The following is a 24,322-nucleotide window of genomic DNA, read 5'->3' on the forward strand; positions in this document are numbered from 1 at the left end:
CCATGGGTGGGTGCATAAGAATGCCTGTGTACTACACAGGGAATGCCCTGGTGACGCAAGTATTTATTTATTTATTTAAAGTTTTATATAACGCTGGCTAGACCCAGAGGTATCAGAGCGCTTTACATGATCAGGATAGAATGAGGCAAACATGGTATAAAAAGCATAATAACAAGTATGAGTAATGCAGGCCGTTTTGTAATTTGATCTACCTTCGACAGGGAGCCATTTAAGCGATTTGAGAGCTGGGGAGATATGATCAAAGCGTTTGCAGTCTGTGATGAGCCTGGCTGCAAGGTTGAGCACAGCTTTAATAGGAGCAAGGTGGACCTTGGGGATTCCGTTGAGGATGGCGTTGCCATAGTCAATACGTGAAAGAACCAGTGATTGAACTGCAAGTTTAAAATCATCAATGGGTAAGAATGGTTTGATTTTCTTGAGGTGACGGAGAGTGAAGAGGGCTCCTTTGGCAGAGTTTTTGATGTGAACGTTAAGGGTGATGGTGTTGTCGATAGTAATGCTAAGAGATTTGACGGAGTTGGACAGTGTGAGTGAGCAGTTCAGTGCGTTAAGGTCTGAGATCCACGATTGAATGGGGAGATGGTTCTTTTTAGGGGCGAAGAGGATGATTTCAGTTTTATTTGGGTTTAGTTTGAGATGATTTGACTGGAACCAGGATTGAATCTTGTGAAGGGAGTTGTACAGGTGTAAGATGTCAGCATGAGTTTTAATCTATATTTGGGTGTCATCAGTTTAAAGGTGGTAGTTGATGCCTGCTTGTTTAAGAATGAGAGTGAGGGGGTTCATAAAGAGGTTAAAGAGGGAAGGGGAGAGGATAGAACCTTGGGGGACGCCAAGGGAGACAGGAGAGGGGTTAGAGAGACAATTGTTAATTTTTATTTGCTGAGTTCGGTGTTGAAGGTATGAGGTGAACCATTTGAGGGCAGTGTCGCTAAGGCCGAAACGGGTCATAAGAACATTGAGAATGGTTGACTGTATCTAACGCTGCGGAGAGATCAAGGAGGATAAGAAGGGAGGTCTCGCCATTATCAAGTGATTGATGGATGTCATCAATGACATTGAGCATTGCCGTTTCGGTGTTCAGCCTCTCCTGAAGCCAGACTGAAGGGAGTCGAGTAGGTTAAAGTTTTCGATGTGTTTGTCAAGTTGTAGTAGGACACATTTTTCAAGGACCTTTAAGAGAAGGGGGAGGTTGGTGATAGGGCGGAGATTGTTTAGGTCATTTGGGTCAGCATTTGAATTTTTAATTATGGGTGAGATTTGACCAAGTTGAAGGGAGGTGGGGACACAGCCCGTGGAGAGAGAGGTGTTGATAATTTTTGTCCAGAATGGGGCGATGATGTGTTTAAGGGTGGGGACAAGATTGGAGGGTACAGGGTCTTTTGTGTGTTTAAGATTGCCAATTATTTTGAGAACTTCTAGCTCTGTGACGGGGAGGAAGTTGAGCAAGGATGCATTGTTCTTTAGTTGTGAGTTAGGGGAGTTGGTAGCCGGTAAAGTGGTAGATGGGAGGCCAGTGGAGTGGTTGGGGTGGTGTAGAGAAGAGGGAGGGTGAGAGGGGTCGCACAGCTCAGCGTTACTTTGTAGAACTTTCCAATGCGAATCTTGGTGTGCGTTAGGTAGTAAATCCCACTCCAACACTTTGCGCAGGGTTTGTGTCACTTTTGTAACACAAACCTGGTGCAAATCATTAGTAAATCTGGCCCTGGGTGCTCAGACTGAATAGTATATCAGACGAGAGTGAGTCCTACACCTGCGAAGGGTTAAAAAAATCTACAGGGGGTGGACTGTTGAACCTACTTGAATGCTGGAAACTACATGCATCCTGCACCCAATACGCAGGTAGGGTGCTTCCTGAAAACCCCAAATCCAGGCTTTTTTTGTTTCAACATATTTGCAAGACTGAAGGCTTGCAGCCTACATGTGTAAGGATACATCTGAGGCTACACAGGAGAAGATCTGGAATCTACAAAGGGAATGACAAGGTCTTTAACCCCTTCCATGCTGCTGTCGGCCATTGGCCGACGGCAACGCTACCTCGCTGGTGCTGCCAATGGCCGACGCAGCTCCGCCCGTTTTGCGGAAGTGCCGCACTTCCCCAAAATCGCGGGCGCATGGGAGGGGTTAAAGGAGTAGATCTGGGGCTCACAGGGGTGAAGGACAGAGGCATACAACGGTAATGGATAGAAGCCTCTGAAACCTATATGGCAGAATGGTTGTGGCTTCAGCAGATAAGTGCTGTACATGAGCACAAGTCTGAAGCACAGAGGGATTATGACATAAAGACTGAGGGTGAAGGACTGAGGCCAATAAAGCTGTAGGTTGTTAATTCGATTTTATGTTTGCTGAAAAATAGTATCAGTTTGTTTTAACCCTTCTACTTGCATCACTTCAAAACTGAAGCATATTTCATTGATATTAACTGTTCAGTTTTACTCTCGAAACAAACTCTTCCATTTTTTGTGGTTCAGATGCCTAAAAATAACTATAATATTCATAAACACACCTTAAATTAAACAAACCTATGTCTAAAATGGCTAAACCTATACCTGTAACCCCTATCTATATCATTAATTATATGCCCCTAACCCTTAACTCCTAACAGCTTAATGTCAAACCCCTTAATGATTAACCCTTATACATCGAACTCTCAACCCTACTCCCCAAAGCTTTAATTTGATATCTTTCACCTCTACCCCAAGCCCACCCTTTTACTCTTAACCCCAAACCATTACTACTTTAACACCATTCACACATGACTACAATATATCTTGGAAACACTTTGGGATAAGGGAGTCGCCAGAAAATTAAAATTCCCCCTCTTTGAACCAAACTCTGATGGCACCAAGCAAGTGAGCCCAACTCCATAGAAGAGCTCCCTTGCCTCTTCCAGCCAAGCATCTATACATTCATCCTTTCATCCTCCCATCCATTCACTGATTCTACCATTGTACCTTTGTATTCTGTCATCAATCCATTCTGTCACCCATCATTCAATCTCTCACCATTCCAATGATCCATTGTCCCTTCCATCCATCCCTCTGTTCATACATCCATCATCTATGCATTAATCCATCCATGCATCCGCCAATCATTTGACTATCACATCCATCTATAAAGGCTTTCATCCATCAAGTGACCATTTTGCCTATCCATTCATCTACCCATCTATCATCCATCCATCCTCTCAGATTTCCATATACTTTGCAATCAATCCACCCTCTTAGATTTCCATATGCTATGCCATGCAGCCATCCTCTCAACTTTTCATTTACTTTGCCATCCTTTCACCCACTCATCCATCGATACGCTCAGATTTCCATTTATTCTTCCTTCTCTCAGATTTCCATTTACTCCTTAATTCTTTCATACATCATCCAGCCTCTAATTTACAGTTACTTTGCCATTGGTTCACTCACCCATTCACTCTTTTGTCATCTCAGATTCCATTTACTCTCCCATCCTTTCATCTACCCATCCTTTTACCCACCCATCCATATTTTCACTCACTCACTCACCCACCCACCCATCCTTTCACCCTCCCATCATTCATCCTTTCACCCACCCCCATCCTTCCACCCACTCAACCATCCATCATTTTATCCCCTTATTCTTTCACCCACTCATCCACCCATCCTTTCTCTCATGCATGCTTCCACCCACCTACCCATCAATCCTTTGAATTTTTGAAACGTTATAGAGCACATTATACCCAACGGTGTCAAATCAACAGCAAAGAGTAAGAGCAACAAGAGAGGAGGCCAAACCTATCCACTACGGAAGGGAGAAAAGCCAGGTTTTCAACTGCTTGTGAAAGGCAGTATGGGAAGAAAGACTTGCAATGTGAGTGGTTAGTGCATTCCGCAACTTAGCAGCAGTGACCCGAACACCCCTCCACCCGACTTGGCTATTCAAAATCCAGGTATTTCCACCTTTCTAATAGAGGCAGACCTCAGCTGTCTATTGGGAATATACCAGTAGAAGGCCGTTCTCAAGTGCAACGGCCCCTGAGGGCGGAAAGCAGTGTGAACTAGACTAAGGTCTTAAGAAGTCACATGCTCTGACCAGCAGCCAGTGAAGGGAGCGAATGCCCCCTCTCTGATGGACAGACGTTTTGTAACGCCCAGGACTAGACCAGCAGCCACATTCTGAATATTATTTACAGTGGCTTTATTGATATTTAGGTACAGAGAAGTGCAATAGTCAGAGCGTGACTGCAATAGTCAAGTTTCACCTACCCATACCTTCACTTTCACTCACCCATCCATGTATCCTTTTACCCACCCATCTATCCTTTCACCCAACACATCTTTCACCCACACACCCACACATTATTTCATCCAATAATCCTTTCACCCACTCATTAATCCATCCTTTCATCCACCCATCTTTTCTGAAAGAGGAAGGAATGCAGTGTCCTGCCCAAGCTGTGCCCTCATCCTCCTCACCTTGGATCTGATTCCCCTCCAGGTAGAGGTACTGCAGGCTCTGCGGCACCCATGGGACCCCCAGGAACCGGTTGTAAGCAAGGTCTAGCTCCACCAGTGAGGATAGGTTGTAGGCCGCCACTGGCACAGTCTCGTCACTCAGGTTATTGTGTGAAAGCCGCAGGTAGCGCAAGTCTTTGAAGGACTCAAAAGAGTCTGCAGGAAGGTCTGAGAGTGAGTTGTTGGAGAGGTAGAGCTGTTGCACCGAGGATGGTATGCGGCGTGGGAATTCATGGAACCGGTTCTGACTCACATCCAGGAGGTTCAGGGACTTCAGATCTGAAAAGAGAAAGAAAAGGGACAACATGAGGATTCTTATTGGAAAACTGATGGAAGGGGAGAAAATGTGCTCATACGATAGGAAAATATCTTCAATGATCATGGAGTCTCACTGGGAGTACAGGCTCCCTCCACCGAAGGACCAAAGTACACCTGAGAGACCAGGAGGCAGATAGAGAGGGCCACTGGTCTGGCTAGACAGCACAGCTGTCACCTGACCTTATGGGATCGCTAAAAAAGGAGCGTGAAGAATCACTACTGAGAGGAGCTTTGGCCCTACCCACATGTTGGTCACAAGATGTTCAGCATTTGATTGGGCTGAAGTAGTGTTTTTCCACAGAAAGAGTATTTGTAGTGCACTCCTATTGGGGGAGACAAGATATAATTTTGGGAACCCTTGTGGTATATTAGGATTCAGAGGAAAACCTTAACTGTTAACAATATAGTGGGCAGTTCAATATAAGGGACACCTAGGTGCTTACCACAAAACTTGAAAAGACAATTACAAACGGGACTCCTTTATTAGATGATTTTTTTTCTCTTTCAACTCTTACCACATCTAGTTGGTAATTGGAATTGATCTGGTTGAAAAACATTACATAATTACGGTAAACATGCTCCTTTATTATATTAAGTTGGGGAGAACTTTCTACATGTAAGTTTGAAATGTAGCTTTGTATGGTATTGTGGTCGAGCTTTTAAAATAGGAGGGGTTTCTGGGATTGTCTGCCAATACTTACCCAGCATATGGTATGGATTCGTTTTTGAAATGTCCCTATTTCATCATAGCTTAATATATTGTGGATGGCTCAAAGGTGTTCATTATATGATTATTTGAGTAACGTAGGATGTAAAATATGTTGTTTACTAGGCTGTAAGCGAGCCCTGAAGGAGCTGCAGCACACCCCAAAACACGTGTGGGCTCCTTGTCAGATACTCGAGCTCAGATTTTTTGATTCATGCTGATGACTGTCTAAATATAATGGTCATAATTGGAAAATCTGATGATTAATTCAAAATTGTTTATGAAGCAAAGGACTCATTCGATGGATGGGACTACCAACTTAAGAACGTTTGAGGAAATCCTAGAGTTGAGATGTAATCAATTAAATTGGAATAACCTCTCAAATAATGAAGAAGGGCCAAATGAGGATATATTGGGCTGTAAGGATGGGTATAAACGTGGGCAAAAATTGATATGATTTATGATGGATTAATTTTGGAAACAGTGGAATTCTGCTTTATGGATCTGCTTAGAAATGTGAATCCTTTTTAAAGTGTGGTTTCAAAGCAGTATATGAAAAGAAGTTAAAATCAAAATAAACTGTATTCGTCGAAAATGTGCTAGAATGTAATAAGTGCCACATTTATGTGCACAGTTGTGTCGCACTTGCCTCATGAGGCGTGGTGCATGCGCGACGCAACTCAAAAATGAGATTTATGAAGCCACGGAAGGTCACTTTGCGTGGCCCTGAGTGGCTTCATCAATATGGAGTAACGCAATGGCTGTGCTGCGTTACTCTGCCCTGGGAATGCGTTCCATGGGCGTTCTGTGGATGTTCAAAAGCAACTCCCATAGATTTTGACGCATTCCCAGATTTACCAGAACTGGTAAACATGGGAATGCGCCAAAATGCTCCGCCTTCCCAGGGGAGGAATATCTTTATTACTCATCTTTGCTTTCTCTTTCCATGTGTGCTGTATTTTGTAGCACAAATAAAAGGAGGAATATGCCTCAGGGGATTGGTTTTGTGCAGGATGGTGCCCCTTCCTGCACAAAAACAATCCTGCATCCAACGCAGGCATCCTTGCACCATTGTGCAAGGGAACCTGTGTTGGAGCATCCAACGCAGGCAGCATTGCACCATTGTGCAATGGAACCTGCGTTGGAGCATCCAACGCAGGCAGCATTGCACCATTGTGCAAGGGAACCTGCGTTGGAGCATCCAACGCAGGCAGCATTGCACCATTGTGCAAGGGAACCTGTGTTGGAGCATCCAACGCAGGCAGCATTGCACCATTGTGCAAGGGAACCTGCGTTGGAGCATCCAACGCAGGCAGCATTGTACCATTGTGCAAGGGAACCTGCGTTGGAGCATCCACAACAGGCAGCATTGCACCATTGTGCAAGGGAACCTGCGTTGGAGCATCCAACGCAGGCAGCATTGCACCATTGAGCAGGGGAACCCGTGTTGGAGCTAGGCAGCCAAAACAGCACCAGCACTAGGCTAGAGGCAGGAATACGCTGTAAACATTCAAATACAGCGCATTCCTGCCCTTTCTCAGTCCCGCAGGGCAGCAATGTGACTTGCTGCACTGTGTTGCTTGACTTTCCCATAAATATGCCTCTAAGTGTTTCAGTGTAAATGCTCCTCAACATTTGGTACCATATGTAACCTGAACCATGCCTCTTACAAGGCTCTATGGGTTTGAGCAAGCGCAGGGACATTGGACCAGAGTAACCTTACTTGTTCTTGGTTGATAGATAGAATGTGATGTTGTTGCCTAGAACCTGGACACAGCCTCTCATAAACCCCCGGCATTAAACGTTGCCAACAAATTAACAAGGAGAGCTGAGCCAAGGGTCTTGTGAGGCTTTGCAAGCTGAGCAATTAAAATATTTGGCATGTCAATTCTGCAACATACGTCATGTAAAAATAACATTGTCTCCTCAAAATACCCCCAAAAATTGTATTTAATGTGCGGGGCACGTTTCACCCTAGTGCGTCATATTATTTCACTGTAATGAGAGACATTTATTTAAAGTTATAGTTTTTAAAAATGATTCCCGCAAGCACACATTCTGAACTCATACATTGCTCTCTCATATGTGTTAATGAAGAAAAAGGAAACTAGCTGAAGAATAACAATTGGACCACACACTTTAATCAGTTACAAAAGCATCTAGAAGGTCAATAGCCCTTTGCGCCGCCAGTGAGTGACTTTTTCCCCTCATTTAAAAAGTGACGCACCTGCCCGCAAGGGGCTTGTAAATAAGCCCCTTTTGGACAGATCTACCACTTATTCACGCAGTGCAGTGCAGCAGCCGCAAATGCTGCGCTGTGTGAAAAGGAAAGAGGAGGAGAGAGCCATATTTACAGAAATATGGCACTCTCCAGCCCTTTCCCTGGCGCCAGCACTGAAATCAGCCTACATTCGCCACAGAGACACCTTTGCGCCATGGTGCAATGGTGTCTCTGCGACACACAATCATATTCTTATGCTGTGCAATGCACCTCTAAGTTTGATTCACCCAGTCAGATTGGAACTGTTTCCCTATGCGGCAAAATTGCCATCAATTCCCTGTATAACTCCACCTAATGATGGTTTTCCTATTGCTCCTCCCTACTTCCCCGAGTCTATTTTAGGATCATCCAAACCATTTTCTTACAGTCTTCTCCTTTTGAAGGAAAACATTCATAATTTGGCGTGTCATTGAATAATGTATGCCCTGGCCAAAGTGCACTTGAATTTAGGTGCGTACCTATTGATTTTTATTTGGTTATAATGGCTGTTACCGAAAAATGGTTACAAACCAGTCCGCACCTGATATTGCCTTAGTCTTTCCTCAAGGCTACCTAATTCATCACTCACATTCCTACTAACCCCCCTGAAGGTGGTATTGCACTTATATACAAATCCTCTTTTACTGTGATGGATTGGAATATATTATCTCCCAAAGATTGTGAAATTCTAGCCTTTATCCTATCAATCGTCCACCTGTGCCCCCTAAAATGTATCTGAGTCTATAGACATCTTTGCTCTGTGATAGTTTCCCGCTTTTTCTATAGGAAACTCTTTCTCTTCATTTTGCCCAATCCAATAGTCTTACGATTCTGGGCAATTTTAATGAGCACACTGATATTCCTACTGGCCTACAGGAGTAAGAATTTAAAGACATTTGTGAGTCTTAGCATCTTTTCCCACAAGTTCACTATTCTACCCACTCAGGAGAGCACACTCTAGGCAATGTCTCTCCGGCCCCACACTACCAACGTCTCCCCATCCAGATTTGGCACGTCTTGCCCAGGTTGTTGACTATCCTTGAACTAACCATGAAGGAATATTTTCCAATATCAATTATCCTTAAAAAGCACAACCTTCATTACCCATTCTTTCATGAAATCAGGCTAAACTCAATATTTCCCATTTCCGAGCCTCCTAAAACTACAAGGCCAGCATTTTCTGGCAAAGATCACTTCAATTAATGAACTAGTAACTCACAAAAATTCTTCCTCTAAAACCATGATATTTTCATAGTCTTACTCCATCTGCGCCTTGGTGCAATGAAGAATTTAATAATGCTAAAAGACAGAGTAAAAAACTGGAGCGCCTTTGAACACACACACACTGCCCCAATGCTAAGCTCCTATGCAGACATGTGCTGTGCACCTATGGCCAATAAATGTGTAAAGGGAGATCGCGGTACTACCATATAGGGATTACCATGGCTTGAAAACCCACCCAGAAGATTGTTTCAACTTGTGGAACTTCAGCCTATCCTGACTCTCTCTGCTTCCCATCCTATTTCTCAAATGTTTTGCTCTGCCCTTTCTAACTTCTTTCAGGATAACATTTCGAATCCGATTAACCCATGTTTTAATTCTACTTTGTCCTCTTTTGACCTTTGTTCTGTCTTATTAATTGGCTGGACCAAAGTCACGCAAGAAGAGTTTATGGTTTATTTCACCTCTATATCCTCTGGCCCCTCTTGGATCTCATATCTCCATAAGTGGTACAGGGTGTTGGACCGACTATAATGCCTGATATTCAAGCCATCTATTTAGCCTCTCTCAAGCGGGGCTCTAAACCTGGAAAAATGCCAATATTATTTCTGTCTAAATCAAAAAGTTTAGTTGGACCACCCACTGCTAGCTAATTATCCCTCCATTTCCCTTTTACCATTGCTTGCTAAATTCACAGAAAATGTGCTCACTTCCAACTAACAGTTCCATTGAATCGTGCATCCTGCTCAATCCGCTTCAGTCTGGATTCAAATCATAGCACTGACATTGTTTTAGTTACAGCCGCCAATAATATCAGGCTCACCTCGGAGAAGGGTGGCCGGTCATTCTCATCCATCTTGACTCCTCTGCTGCATTTGACACACTCTCCTGGAGTGGCGCAAATTAGACTCCATACATTACACGTTATTACTCTGCAATTATGCATCGGTATTTTGGATTATATTTGTGTACCTTAATAATATTAATGCACGTGAACATTTAAACACATTTATGAAATGTATCTATTGAGAAGCTGAAACTTTACAAATGTGTGCACTAATGTTCATTTTAAATGATTATCATTATTCAAGTTTTATATTTCAAGTTAGCTTTGTATAAGTAAACATGCATTCTTTATTTCACATTTGCATTTATTTTGAAAGTTACATGTGTGCATGTATAATCATATATTGAAATGCACATTAAATGTTTATTTAAAGCTATCCTGAATAAAGGCCTTGATTTTGAAATGTACTCTGCTTGGTCAGCATGTTCTTTCTTTTGCAGGTGCGTTCTCAAGATTTCATTAGCTAGAGAAATGAGTATTGTTGTCTGAATTAGTTTATTGACAATAGGGTCTGAGAAGAGAAATCTTGGTAAGAAACATAAAGACCTAATGAGCAGATGAAGCCTCATTTTCATCGTATGTCAGGTACGGGGGGATGTTCAAAGTTGGAGTAACTGTCCAAGTTCTGTGGGATGGGAAACTCAAATGATGTTGCAAATGTACACCATGTGAGTGAAATTATTGGTTCCTGGTAGGGCAGGAAGAGATATGAATGTTGCTGAACTGTTTTTTTCAATTAATGTTCACATACTTAGGAGTCAGAGTAGGTTCCCTTAGACTTTGAGGGATACAGACCTCTATGCTTCCTTTATTCTGGCAAGTGTGAAGATTCATGCTAAACACTTTTCCCAATTTTTTAAGAATTCTACTGGAGTCTTTACTATGCTGACACTTTCTTGCATTCCGAATGTCTTTAAGACCACACTCTATAAACCATCATTATTCTAAACTTAGGACCGTAATTAGATAATTTTAGAACTTATTCATGTTTAGGAGAGAGAAACAGAGTTTCTTTAAGGAACACCTATGTCTAATTCTTAGTTTTTGTATTGCTGTGGCTGTATCTTATCCTACTGATACTTAACCAACTACGATACTTCAGCTTGCCATGTAATCTTGTATCTCTTTAATATTCTCCTGACAAGCATATATATTGAACTGCCTAATATTTGGACATAACATTCCTTAACTTCAGTCACTGATTCCTGGTCTTTATTGTGCAGCCAAATGGGCTTCACGAAGATTGAATTGTTGTATTATTGCTAGGTCCCTTGGTGTCTCAGTCAACTCAAAAATATCTATCAGATAAGAGACTGTAAACCAAGCACCTGTGCACTCTCACTCCCATAACATCTTACTGACCACAATGAGACAAGTTTGGATCAGAGGGGGGAATGGTGCATGCTGCTTGAGTGGTACTCCTCCTTTCTGATAGGGCCCTCCACTTCTAAACCAATTGTTTGCAATGTCTCTCAGGGGTCCTGTTTTATCTGTAGCTGCCTTGGCCAATCTCACTGCATCTTTCAGCCTGGTCTTTTAGGACTATACTGACGACACACAAATTATTTTCAAAGTCAAAGGCCCTCGACACATTCTTCAGAAACTTTATCAGAACTTCCTTCAATCATTAGTTACTTGGATGAAAGCTAACTCACTCGTGGAGAAGTGTGGCTCAATGGTTAGAGCGGCAGACCCTGATGCAGAGGTCTGGCCCGGGACCAGGGTTCAATTCCCGCCTCGGTGGCTCTTGGACTCAATTTCCCTGGACCTGAGAATTCTCACCTCGGTGCATAGTCTAATCATGGGTCCCACTCTGTGACTCTGGGCAATAGCTTGCTTAATCTCCACAATGGCCCCAGCAGCACTTGGATGCCTGGCTTCACCTTGGGGGTGCTCAGGAGTGGACATTTCACAGGAAAGCCAGGATGGGTTCCACAGTGGTATGAATACAGTGCTACAAGACCCCTGGGTAGAAGTGCGCTATACAAACACATTTACATTTACTCCCTGAATACTGACAAAACTGCAGTTTCGATTTTCGGTAAGACAGAGATTTGGTCTTCTCTCTGTTGCTCTGGCTCTCTCAGTGCATGTCCTATTCTGAGAACATTTGCTCATAATCTGGAATCTTCTTTGACCCTAATTTGTCTTTCAGGAATCACACCTTCAGGCTCATGGCTACCTGCCTCGATATGCTTAAAGTTATAATAAAATAACTCCTTTTCTCCCTTCATCTTCAAAACAGATTTTAGTCCAGTCTCTGATCTTGAGCAAACTGTAGTGCTGGAATTCTTTGTATGTTGGCCTTCCTCAGTCCTCCACATACAAACTGCAACTTATTCCAAATAACGTTGCTCGCATCATTATTGCAGCTTTGAAATTGTCTCCTGTCTTTGCACTGGCTTCCCATTTAGAATAAAGATACTCAAGGCATATAAGTCGCCTCCTCTAACTCTTGCCTTGTGATAGTCCCACTTTAAAAAAAAACCTTGAATGGGCGGCCATGCTCTTTCCACTACCACAGCTTTAACTTGGAATATACTTCACCTTTAATACACTCGGTACCACATCTGTTAAAGTTTTTCAAGCTTTCCAAAATATATCTCTTTACACTCTGCTTTTATCTGCCTTCTTCCACTATAGTGCCAGGATACCCTTTGGTATTTGCTTGCTCAATAAAAATGAATCAAATACTGTACACTTGGGAGAAAGGAAATCCTCTATAGAAGCGAGACTGCATAAATCTAGGAGAACAGTGATCAACTATAGAGGGGCTAAAGTAAAGCTGGGGGAGCATGCATCCTCTGTAGGAGTGTTATTGTAAATCTTGGAGAAAAGACAGCAGATATAGAGAGCTTGTGTACGCTTGAGAGAACACGAAGCATGTGTAGAAGTGCTGCTGAACATAAGGGAAAACAGACCTCTTCCATAGAAGCACTACTGTACACCTGGGAGGAAAGGCAGCTTCTGTAGAAGACGTGCTGATGTACATAAGGAAAAACAGACCTCTTTTATAGAAGTACTACTGTACATGGGGAAGATATGCAGCTTCCATAGAAGAAGTGCTACTGTCCACATGGGAAAACAGACCTCTTCCATAGAAGTACAACTGTACACCTGGGGGGATAGGCAGCTTCCATAGAAGAAGTGCTACTGTACACACTGGAAAACAGACCTCTTCCATAGAAGTACTACGGTACACCTGGGGGGATAGGCAGTTACTGTAGAAGAAGTGCCACTGTCCACATGGAAGAACAGACCTCTTCCATAGAAGTACTACAGTACACCTGGAGGGATAGGCAGTTACTGTAGAAGAAGTGCTACTGTCCATACGGGAAAACAAACCTCTTCCATAGAAGTACAACTGTACACCTCGGGGGATAGGCAGCTTCCATAGAAGTGCTACTGTCCACATGGAAAAACAGACCTCTTCCATAGAAGTACTACTGTACACCTAGGGGGATAGGCAGTTACTATAGAAGAAGTGCTACTGTCCATACGGGAAAACAAACCTCTTCCATAGAAGTACACCTGTACACCTGGGGGGATAGGCAGCTTCCATAGAAGAAGTGCTACTGTACACACTGGAAAACATACCTCTTCCATAGAAGTACTACTCTACACCTGGGGGGATAGGCAGTTACTGTAGAAGAAGTGCTACTGTCCATACGGGAAAACAAACCTCTTCCATAGAAGTACAACTGTACACCTGGGGGGATAGGCAGCTTCCATAGAAGAAGTGCTACTGTACACAGTGGAAAACAGACCTCTTCCATAGAAGTACTACGGTGCACCTGGGGGATAGGCAGTTACTGTAGAAGAAGTGCCACTGTCCACATGGAAGAACAGACCTCTTCCATAGAAGTACTACAGTACACCTGGAGGGATAGGCAGTTACTGTAGAAGAAGTGCTACTGTCCATACGGGAAAACAAACCTCTTCCATAGAAGTACAACTGTACACCTGGGGAGATAGGCAGCTTCCATAGAAGTGCTACTGTCCACATGGAAAAACAGACCTCTTCCATAGAAGTACTACTGTACACCTAGGAGGATAGGCAGTTACTGTAGAAGAAGTGCTACTGTCCATACGGGAAAACAAACCTCTTCCATAGAAGTACAACTGTACACCTGGGGAGATAGGCAGCTTCCATAGAAGTGCTACTGTCCACATGGAAAAACAGACTTCTTCCATAGAAGTACTACTGTACACCTAGGAGGATAGGCAGTTACTGTAGAAGAAGTGCTACTGTCCATACGGGAAAACAAACCTCTTCCATAGAAGTACAACTGTACACCTGGGGGGATAGGCAGCTTCCATAGAAGAAGTGCTACTGTACACACTGGAAAACAGACCTCTTCCATAGAAGTACTACTGTACACCTGGGGGGATAGGCAGGTACTGTAGAAGAAGTGCTACTGTCCATACGGGAAAACAAACCTCTTCCATAGAAGTACAACTGTACACCTGGGGGGATAGGCAGCTTCCATAGAATAAGTGCTACTGTACACAGTGGAAAACAGACCTCTTCCATAGAAGTGCTACGGTACACCGGGGGGGGGGGGATAGGCAGTTACTGTAGAAGAAGTGCCACTGTCCATATGGAAGAACAGACCTCTTCCATAGAAGTACTACAGTACACCTGGAGGGATAGGCAGTTACTATAGAAGAAGTGCTGCTGTACACATGGGAAAACAGACCTCTTCCTTAGAAGTACTACTGGACACCTAGGAGGATAGGCATCTTCTGTACAAGAAGTGCTACAGTACTTCAGTGATGAATCTCCCTGTCCTGGTTGAGACGCAGACAGGGAAAATCTACTTCAGGGTAGACCTTTCCCATGAACTGTAGGTGGAGGTGCTATGCCAGAGAGGTCACCGACAAACACCATGTGCCAGCAAATATGGCTGAAGCTCCACCCACGCACAATCAGCAGTTCTCTCAACTTTAAATGTTGAGGCAGACACATGGGTTTGGTGGCTTCGGCGACCCGAAGATTGGTAGCGGATCTCCACGTCCTTCAAACCCTAAATAAGGCCTTTAGTCATTTTCTCAGTTTTAGTACGAAGGTGTTGAATGACTATGCAAGATGCTTTTGGGGCTTGACGGGCAACCCATCCAGCTTTGAAGATAGGGGAAATGACAGATTGCCAATTTGGTCAAGAGTATGCAAATTAGATATTGCTATTGTGGTTATCTGTCAAATTATTTGTTCATTTTTTGTTAAGAATAATTGATGCCCACAAAAGTCAAATGCAGTTTTTTGGGCTTTGTAGCAGAATTTTTGTAACCTTGAGGGGCTGTTAGAACATTTAAAAAAACGTGTAATTTTGTATTGTAATTTTGTATTAAAGGGGCCACATCCCTATAAAGTTGTGAGTCTGTGTAACATAACATAATACAACACAACAAACGTGTGCCACAATGGCTTCTTCCCACACTGCTCATTGGTGCCAGTACCTCATAACAGAGCCTGGCATTTCAGCTGAATCCAATCAAAGCCTGCCTCCCACATGCCCATTGCTTTCTCTCTTGTCCACCTGGTGCATTCCTTATTTTAGCCAGCTTGACCCTCAATCCCTCTTCTCCTGCCTCTCCAAGAGCCCCTTTGTTCCTCACTTGTACTGCTAGCCCACAACTGTTCTACCTCTGCCCATACTGGACCCTCGTTCGGCCCCATTACCCCATGGTCATTGGTTCATTCAATCCTTTGTTATTTCTGATGATCCCCCTTTCTTACCATCATTTAACAATGTTGAGGCAGGCTACGAAATGTTCTGCGCCTGGATTACTCGGACACTTGACTCCCTCATCCCGGCAACCTGGTTTAAAGGGCACTCCCAGGAATCTAGCCCCTCGTATAACGACACCCTGACCCTACTGAGAAAAGCATGTAAAAGACATGAATGCGAATGGAGGAAAGATTATGACCCGGGAAAAAAAGCATATTATTTGGCTGAACTAATGTCATATCATAGAGCCATTTGCAAGACGTGGGCAGCCTATTATGCCAATGAGATTAGACTTAGTCCTAACCCTGCCAAACTCATATTCAAAGTCCTCAAAGACCTCAGTGCCAAGAAAGTCTCGGTGCCTACAACCATTACCAAATCCCATTGTGAAGAACTAGCTTCCTTCTTCGTGGAGAAAGTACGGGCAATCTATCAGTCCTTTCCTTCTATGCCCACTTCTTGCATCTATACTCCCTCGAGACCAAGGCCGGCCTCTAGCCTTAAGGTTATCCCAGACATCTCGTCCGAGGAACTAAGTAAACTGCTCGTGAAAATTAAATCTGGCTCCCCTACTGACCCGCTTAAGCCTGCTCAGATCAGAGAATCCTCCTCCCTCTGTCTGACGCCTCTATGCCAGATAAATAACGCCTCTTTCTCTTCTGCTACCGTGCCTGCAAAATGTAAACAGGCCTGGGTCCCTCCCATCCTTAAAAAACCCACCTTGGACTCTACGAAGCCCGAGAATTATAGACCTAGTCCTCTCCTCCCATGGGTGGCGAAGGCTGCCAAAGCCCATGCCAACAGCATACTCACCAACTTCTTGCTCTCCAATAACATTCTGGATGTTACGCAACATGGCTTCCGCGCCGGGCATAGCACAGAGACTGCTCTACTGGCTATGGCGGAACACCTACGGACCATTCTTTTTTTATTTTTTTATTTTTTTTTAAATATTTTATTAAAAGAAGAAAAAACAAAGTACAAGGCAAAAAGGAAGCAGTGTACATGGACATGTGTTCACATAGGAGGACACCTAGGCACGATTTTATACAACAGATCAATAGTACATATTGTGGGGAGGGGGCCAGCGGGGAAACAAATTTAAAGGAGAACAACAAAAAACACCCAATACATGGCTGCGGACCATTCTTGACTCCGGTCAAACGGCGGCACTGATCCTACTGGATCTCAGTGCCGCCTTTGACATGGTCTCGCATGCAATTCTGCTCCGCCGCCTGGAGGAGATAGGGATTTCCGACCTGGCCCTTGAATGGTTCAGATCTTTCCTGATCGGAAGATCCTTTCGTGTCTCCACTCCACCATTTTTGTCCCAGGCGCATCCAATTGAGCAGGGTGTCCCTCAGGGCTTGGCATTGAGCCCCACATTGTTTAATCTTTATGTTCAGCCACTAGCTGCTGTCGCCAGACAATGGGACCTTACCATGGTCTCATATGCGGACGACACGCAACTAGTGGTCGCTCTAACGGATGGCTCAAGCCTGAATGTCTCCAAGTTTAAAAATGGCCTTATGGCCGTGGCAGAGTGGATGATGTCTAATTGCTTGCAACTTAACGCACAGAGGATCCGATTTAAGACGCTTTGCCTGTCTTTTAAAATTTTGAAACTGGCTACGCCTAAAATGCTTGACAACTTGCTGATCCCGTATGTCCCTTCCCGTACATTTCGTTCTACGGGTTAGCATTTAGTTATGGTGCCTTGGATAAAACGCTGCAGAGCGGGAGCTTGCTCCTTCCGCTACCTGGCAGCAAAACTGTGGAACTCACTACCGGCCCACATACGAGAACTGGACGACCTATTGACCTTCAGGAAGGCAGTTAAAACTCACCTCTTTACCTTAAAAAATAAGTTCTTGCTGGGATCTGTCTTACTGGGCTCCACCGTAGTATGCTGCTCTCCTAGCTGCTGTTAAGCGCCGGGACTCCCCTTTGCTGGGGCAGCTGAGCGCTATATAAGTAGTTATAACATAACATTATCTGGCCTCCACGTACCCAGTCCCACCCATGCCTGCCCTTATACACCTCCTACTGTCATTTTCAATCCTCTTAGGTGTGCTCGTTCCCCTCCCATTCCTTCTCCTCTTGCCCTTACTCGACCCCATTCTTTTACTTTTCACCCTTCCTTGCTCCCAAAACCACATGTTCTCCTTTATTACGTCCTTTTATCTGTCCTGTCCACCTTTCTTCCCCTGGCCTCATTTCTTTCCCCTTAACTTTCTTTGCCCCTCATTCCTCCTCTTTACACTTACTTTCTGTATTATTTCCTCTTCAGCCTCTCTTACCTATATTACTTCTGTCTATGTCCTCCATCACTTCCACCAGTCTTCCTGTGATTGTAGTTGCAGTTGCTGTGCTTCATACACCATGGAAGGTTTAAAATGCCATGTGTGGTGGGTAGCACGCTACACTGTACGTCCTTGGAAGGATGGTGTATTGCAGTATAGCCTATGTAGGAAGTGTATTAGCTTCCTGCCTCAGTGGCCAGAATGCTACTTCTATCCTGTCTTGGGCTGCAGCACTGCAAGTGTGGTTGCAGAAAAACAGAGAGGCATATTATCAAGGGCATGCGACAATTATCGCAAATCGCGCTTAGCGTGATTTTCATTATTGCCATCTATCGGTGGAGTACATCACCGTGTTAGCGGCGTATTAGCAATGCTTTGCACAATGGCGATGTACACTCCAGCGATAGATGGCGATAATCAGCATTTGCGTGAGAAAAGTAGCGATAATGTTAGTGCGCTATTGAAATCCTAGCTGATAGGGGAGTGTGGACTTAACATGTCAATCCACCTCCCATTGTGAATATAGCGTAGTCAAGTTTGAAGCAGGTGTTAAATTCCAGCGATAACCGCAGTTATCGCAGCTTTTTTTATCGCTTGACCCGCATTGATAATAGGGCGATGTTGTGTTGGCGATGGATATCATGAGGATTAGGTGAGGAACACCTACTTTGATTGTCATTAGCGATAAATATTGCTGACATGTAAAAGTAGAAAGAAAAAGGCAGCTAACTCAAGGTAACTCACGCTAAAGCTTGTTAGCGAGTCCTTGTAAAAAGTGAGTTAACAAAATCGCCGCTTTTTCGGTGCTATGTCCAGAAAAAGCAGCAATATGTCTCTTGATAATATGCCCCTGAGGTAGGTAAAGTGCCGGCGGTTTACCTTAGTTGTCCACTATGAGTTATTTTACAGGTCCCCTTTGAGTTTTTGAGTGACTGCTGAACCATCAACCCACTCTCAGTGCTTGTTCATGCAACCCGTGGAACCTTGGAGGGAGCTTTAAAGGGAAAGGAGAGATATCTACAAGGATAGTCTGCATTAGATCTCTAATATAAGCTGCTGTTGTACTACTCACCCCTCTTGTTCCTAGTCTTCCTCTCTCACCCATCCTTTGCCCCCCTCTTGCTTTTTTACCTCAATATAAAAAACTTCCAAGGAAGGACGGGCAGATGCTGCACGTTTTCAAGGACAGGGCTGCCCAGCTGATTTTATGTTCGAAGGCATGTCGGCCACCTTTTCCGACCCTTCACATGCTTGTCTGAAATGGGTCCTGGTACTGTACATGATGGTCTTCCAGCTCTGTGCCTTACCTAATATATGGTAGAGAATTCCCTGACAATGTTCAATAGCTCTATGATGCAATTGGTACGTTGAAGCTCCCAAAGGATCGGGATGGGCCGACAGCGACCAATCAATGCTGTAAAGCGTGCTCCCAGGTTTGCCTTCCTTCGCCATGCTAGGATCCACACCATTAACCATAGTGTTTCTGGGGAAGAACCCAAGAATTTGTTGATACTGATGTGATGGAAATCCAACTAATTGGGGACAGTCTGAATTTCTGAAAATGGTCCAAGACTACACTTTTTAGAGAGCATTCCACCAGCCTGAGTAAGAGGCAGGCTTTTAGCATCTCAGATCATGGTTTTAAACTGGTTTCATAAGAGTGGTGCTCTCCATTTTTGGAGTTTGTCTGAATGAGTTAGAACCATTTTATATGTTATGGCAACACACCCACTAAAGCCGCTTCAGGCTAAAACATAACCTTGCAGAACTTTTAAAACAGCACTTATGTCAGCGTTGCATGCTTTTTACCATTCAAGGCTCCATCTCAAATCTTTTACCCTCCCTATTAATGCCCATTTACGCCTTATATTCCTTCCTGTGCTCCTTAGCATGCTCCGGCATTACCCCGCTGGTCCTTCTGGATGTCCTCCTAGCAACTTGGTCCCTTTGAATACTCAGTTTCCCTTCACACCCCCCTTCCATTCCTTTTCACCAGTTCCCTTTTTACTGCTTCTTGACTCCACTCTCCAAGCAGCAGTCCTCTGCTGCCATCAGTGCCCCGCCCTTCCCCTCCTGTCTCTCTCATTCTTACCCAATCAGCACATTGCTAGCCCCTATCCATCCCTTCTTACCAGTGGCGTAGCAGAGTAAGTCCATGGAGGGCCCCCCTCCGTACTTAACCAGGAGCTCTGAGGCCAGGGTACTGTGCTGAGGGCCCCCACACACTGTGGGGGCTGCAAGGGCCTGTGTTACGCCACTCCTCCTTACCACTCCACATCCCAGTCTTTCATGTCTTACTCCATCAGACCTCTTTGCATTAGCGTCTTACCCTATGCCCCTTTCCAAACACTCTTATGCCTCATAGTCCCTTCTCCTACCCTTTTCTAATTTAAATGGCCTTTACATGCATTCTTCACTCTCTTTGTCTGCCCTCTGAGCTATCAGGACCCCCTTTTACCTTCTTGCAGTGCCTTCTAAATCACCATGGCCCTTTTTTTATGTCGTCTCGCCCTTTTTGGTCCCTTTTCATAAACTTGTAATCCTTCTATACTCCTACTCCATAATACCCCTCCTGGGCCTGTAACTCCCTACGGTCCTTTTTTATGCTCTGGCTCTTTACAGGGGAGGCTGCTAGCAGGGGAAATTGGTGGGGCAGAGCAGGGGGAAAAAATAAAGAAAAACAAAACTTACCTGCAGCCTGATGTCTGCCTCCTTTTCTGCTCCGATGATGTTCACACAGGGTCCCAGAGTCCCCTGCACCAAACGAGAGGCTACTCTCATGCTAGTATTACCCAGCATGAGAGAAGCCTATGGATTGGGTGGAGCGGGCTGGTTCCATGCTCCAGCAGAGACTGGCAGCCTGTACTACTGAGTCCTGCTTAGATTGCCAAGCAACAGCCTGGAGATATCCAGTGCGCATGTCGGTTTGGCCGTCCTAAGATGGCTGGCCAAACCGCCATGCACACTGGCAGTGCCCTGAGCCCACCACTCCTCCTGCTGGTACCACCCTCAAGAATCAGCTGCGGCTCGGCTTTGGAGGAAAATAAAATGATAATAAAGCAGTCTTATTTACTGTTTTATTATCCTTTTATTTTACATGCATCTGCTAGTTCCGCCATAACGGAGGAGCTGCACCAGTCTCTTTATAGTCTCTTTCCATGCCCTTTGCCCCTTCCTTCCTCTGTTGTCCCCTACGCTCCTTACTATGGCTTTTAATCCTATGTGACCCTTTTGATGCCATGAAATGTAGCTCTTTATCTTGTTCACTTACCCTTTCAATGCAGTTTGCGCAAGGTTAGTTTCCATGCCCTTTGTCATCACATGACTGGACTACATGTCTTCATGGCCTGCATGGGCTGTTTGCAGCCCTCTTAGGACTCATGGCTTCTTTCCATTCCCTTCTGACCTTTGTGGTTCCCTTACATGCTCTTTTGCAGCCCTTTGCAACTTTTCGTGCTCTTTTATCTCCTATGTGCTGTTATCGTGCCCTCTTGACTTAACCCCTTCGCTGCGGGGCTGTTTGCCCCCGCTGTGCTGGGGGCGGGGGGGGGGCGCGCACAGCGCCCCCATGCTCATGACGAGGTCAGCTCGTCATGAGCTACGGCGCTCCGGTGCTCATGACGAGCTGAGCTCGTCATGGCCACACCCGTTCCAATGGAACGCTCAGCACTGCAGGGGAATCAGCCCAGCGTGCGAGCGTTCCAAGTAACAGGCGCGGTCATGACGAGCTCAGCTCGTCATGAGCATCGGAGCACCGTAGCTCATGACGAGCGGAGCTCGTCATGAGCATAGAGGAGGTTAATGTCAGCTTCTGGCATTCTCTTCCTAGTAGGTCCACTTTGTTACCTTTCTTATCCACTTGAAGCAATGTTCTTCTCTCCTGCCCTTTATAGCCCTGTTACCTGCTCTCCTAACCCTCATTGCTTTTTCTCCACAGTCTTTCACCTCTCCAAATTCTTTGTGTTTATTCTTTATCGTTATTCCTCTTTTCCGCACCCATTTACACTACATAGCAGGGGTCTTCAAACCGGGGTGGCGGGCTCCCCAAGGGGGATCTCAAGTGATCCCAGGGGGGCTCAGGCAAATGTTATGCTGATAACAGTGCTTTGCTTTAAGCTGAAAAAAATGAGTGGCAGTAAGCCACTCTGTAATGGGCCATCACTAACATATTTTGTCATTTATATCCTAGTGTGGATACTTGTACATGTTATTAAGGCCTGCCTGACCAGAAAAGAATGTTTGGCAAGCAAGTATTTGATTGCATTTTAAAAATGGTAACATAACTTAACTACAATGTTTGAATAAGTCTAGACTTATTTAAACATTGCCAATTTAATAGAATATTTGTGAAGAATTCTGAGGGGGGCCGATGATTTTTATTTTTCACTAGGGGTGCAGCATTAAAACGTTTGAAGACAACCTCCATGCGGGTTGTTCCCTAACCTCTTACCTTTGATTAGTGTGAGAGAGCGCAAACTGACCTAAATGTATGAGTACATCACACTTACCCGTAGTAAGCACAAATCATGAGGAGAAATGCCATGAGTGCTAGTAGTATCTGCAATTATATTCTGAATGTATAGCTAATGTAGAGATTTAAGTAGAAGTGGAACTAATACAGAAATGTTTGACACTATATGATTTTATTAGATGTGATTATTCCTGAATCCATGTCGTGTAGCTGCTAAAATGTAAGATGGCATGTGGTTAAACGCAGAATGTGGTAGGCCTCAGGGCCAGAGCTAGAAGGGAAGGGGAAGGTGTTTCTTTTCACGACATAGATGAACTAATGTTTTGGTCATTGCATTAATGGGCCATGATTTATAGATGTGTTTACTGAATAATAGAATAAGAGTATTAACATGCTTTAATTAATGAAGAAGTTGAATGCTATAATCATTATGAGAAATGTTGCGAACCTTTTTGGAAGTCTATGAGAGTTGGGTTCTTGGCTGCAGATGTCTGTCTGCAAGAGAAAGGGAGGATCCGATTATAAATAATATGAATAGAGGTCTGTTCAGTAGACGGCCCAGACATGGAGGAGGGTTCTGGAATGTTTAAGGGGTATCAGCGGGCCGGAGAAGAGTCTGAGAAGCAAGGTCAACTCCAACGTATGAGGCCCAATACAAAGCAGCATGGAAAAAGCCAGAAGCTATACCACGTGAGGGGCGTCTCATGATGGGCGTCTCAAATGTTGTTGACTGTTTTGTATTAGGGACAGCACCCCTGGGTGGAGTTAGAGCAGATGCCTGAGGACCCTTTAGAGAGCGGATGGGTAGGCAGAGAGGGGTCATGACTGGAGAACTATAGGTTTTCACCAAGAGACTTAGAGTGAGTGACTTCCCTTGGGGGTCATTCACTGCTGACACCTTTGTTAGGTTGGGATTTGGTTAAGTAGGGATACCATCTAGAGCAGGGTAGGGACAGCCTAACCTGTGTGTTTTCCTCCAACTTAAATGAAGGAGAGATATGCGTCAATGCTGATAGCTTTATTATTCTTAGAACTTGTGTTAGTAATTTCCGTTGCTCGTCTGAGGGCTTTCAGAGAGCACATGTATGTAGTTGGACCTGTGTATCTCGTGAATCTCATTCTGAGATGCCTGTATTTGCAGCTTATCCTATCCTTACAATAAACTTTTGAAAGCTAGAAGTTGTTTGTGATCTTTTGGAGCGGGGTCCTTTATTGGGTGAACTAACTTGATAGGAGAGGCACTTTCTTCCTTCAATGACAGGCAACAAAGGTTCAGTCGACCAGATCGGGGTTTAGATCAATAGTGATAAGGTATCGATCAAAATCTCGCCCTTCCAGTTGGTAGCTATAGAGGATGGTTGCCTTCTTGAGGACGGTGACCTAGGCCAGGTTAGCTTACCCCAAGGCCCCTAGAAATCGATGATCGGAAGAACCGCCCGCCGAAGAAGATCCGGATGACGTGAGACAGAAAAAGCAGCAGTATCGGTCGAGAGTGAGTATAAAGGGTCATGCGTGTTAGATTGCGGTGTTTTTGTATTGTATCTATGTTGTAATGTCTGGCGGAGTTGGAATGTCTGTAGAGTGACTGTGGAACAGGTTGTGAGCGCGCGCAACCGGTGGAAATCTTAAGTTCAAGGAGAGCTTAAGTGGTTCGGGTGTATCGGACACCCAGAGTAATTGTCAAATAGTGTGAAGGGGGTCATGAGGTACCATTGATCACCCGAAAGACCGAGATAGGGGGAACGTAAGAGTGAGTGCGTGAGTAACGGACGCTGGTCGGAGGTTACTGTGTGTGTAAGCAACCTATCAGAGAGACGATAGACATTTCGTCAGTTGTGTTGACAATTACATATAGACTGTGGACGTACAGTCGAGGGAAGTGACCGCTTGGTCGGAAGTAGTCATTTTTCGGTGTATGAATGGGACGCATGCATGACCGGGAGACGAGTTGAGAAA

At 44.5% G+C, this 24,322-nt stretch overlaps 1 protein-coding gene across 1 annotated transcript in view; it reads right to left on the reverse strand.

The window, feature by feature from the left end:
* Positions 1-24,322, reverse strand: part of LOC144753705 (lumican-like) — a 190,855-nt gene that overhangs the window by 8,920 nt on the left and 157,613 nt on the right. Inside the window, exon 3 of the mRNA XM_078641299.1 lies at positions 4,470-4,787. Coding sequence (XP_078497425.1) covers positions 4,470-4,787 — 318 coding nt within the window. The remainder of the gene's footprint in view (positions 1-4,469; positions 4,788-24,322) is intronic.

This window comes from Lissotriton helveticus, chromosome 5_1 (genome assembly GCF_964261635.1).
Source record: "Lissotriton helveticus chromosome 5_1, aLisHel1.1, whole genome shotgun sequence".
Lineage (NCBI taxonomy): Eukaryota > Metazoa > Chordata > Amphibia > Caudata > Salamandridae > Lissotriton > Lissotriton helveticus.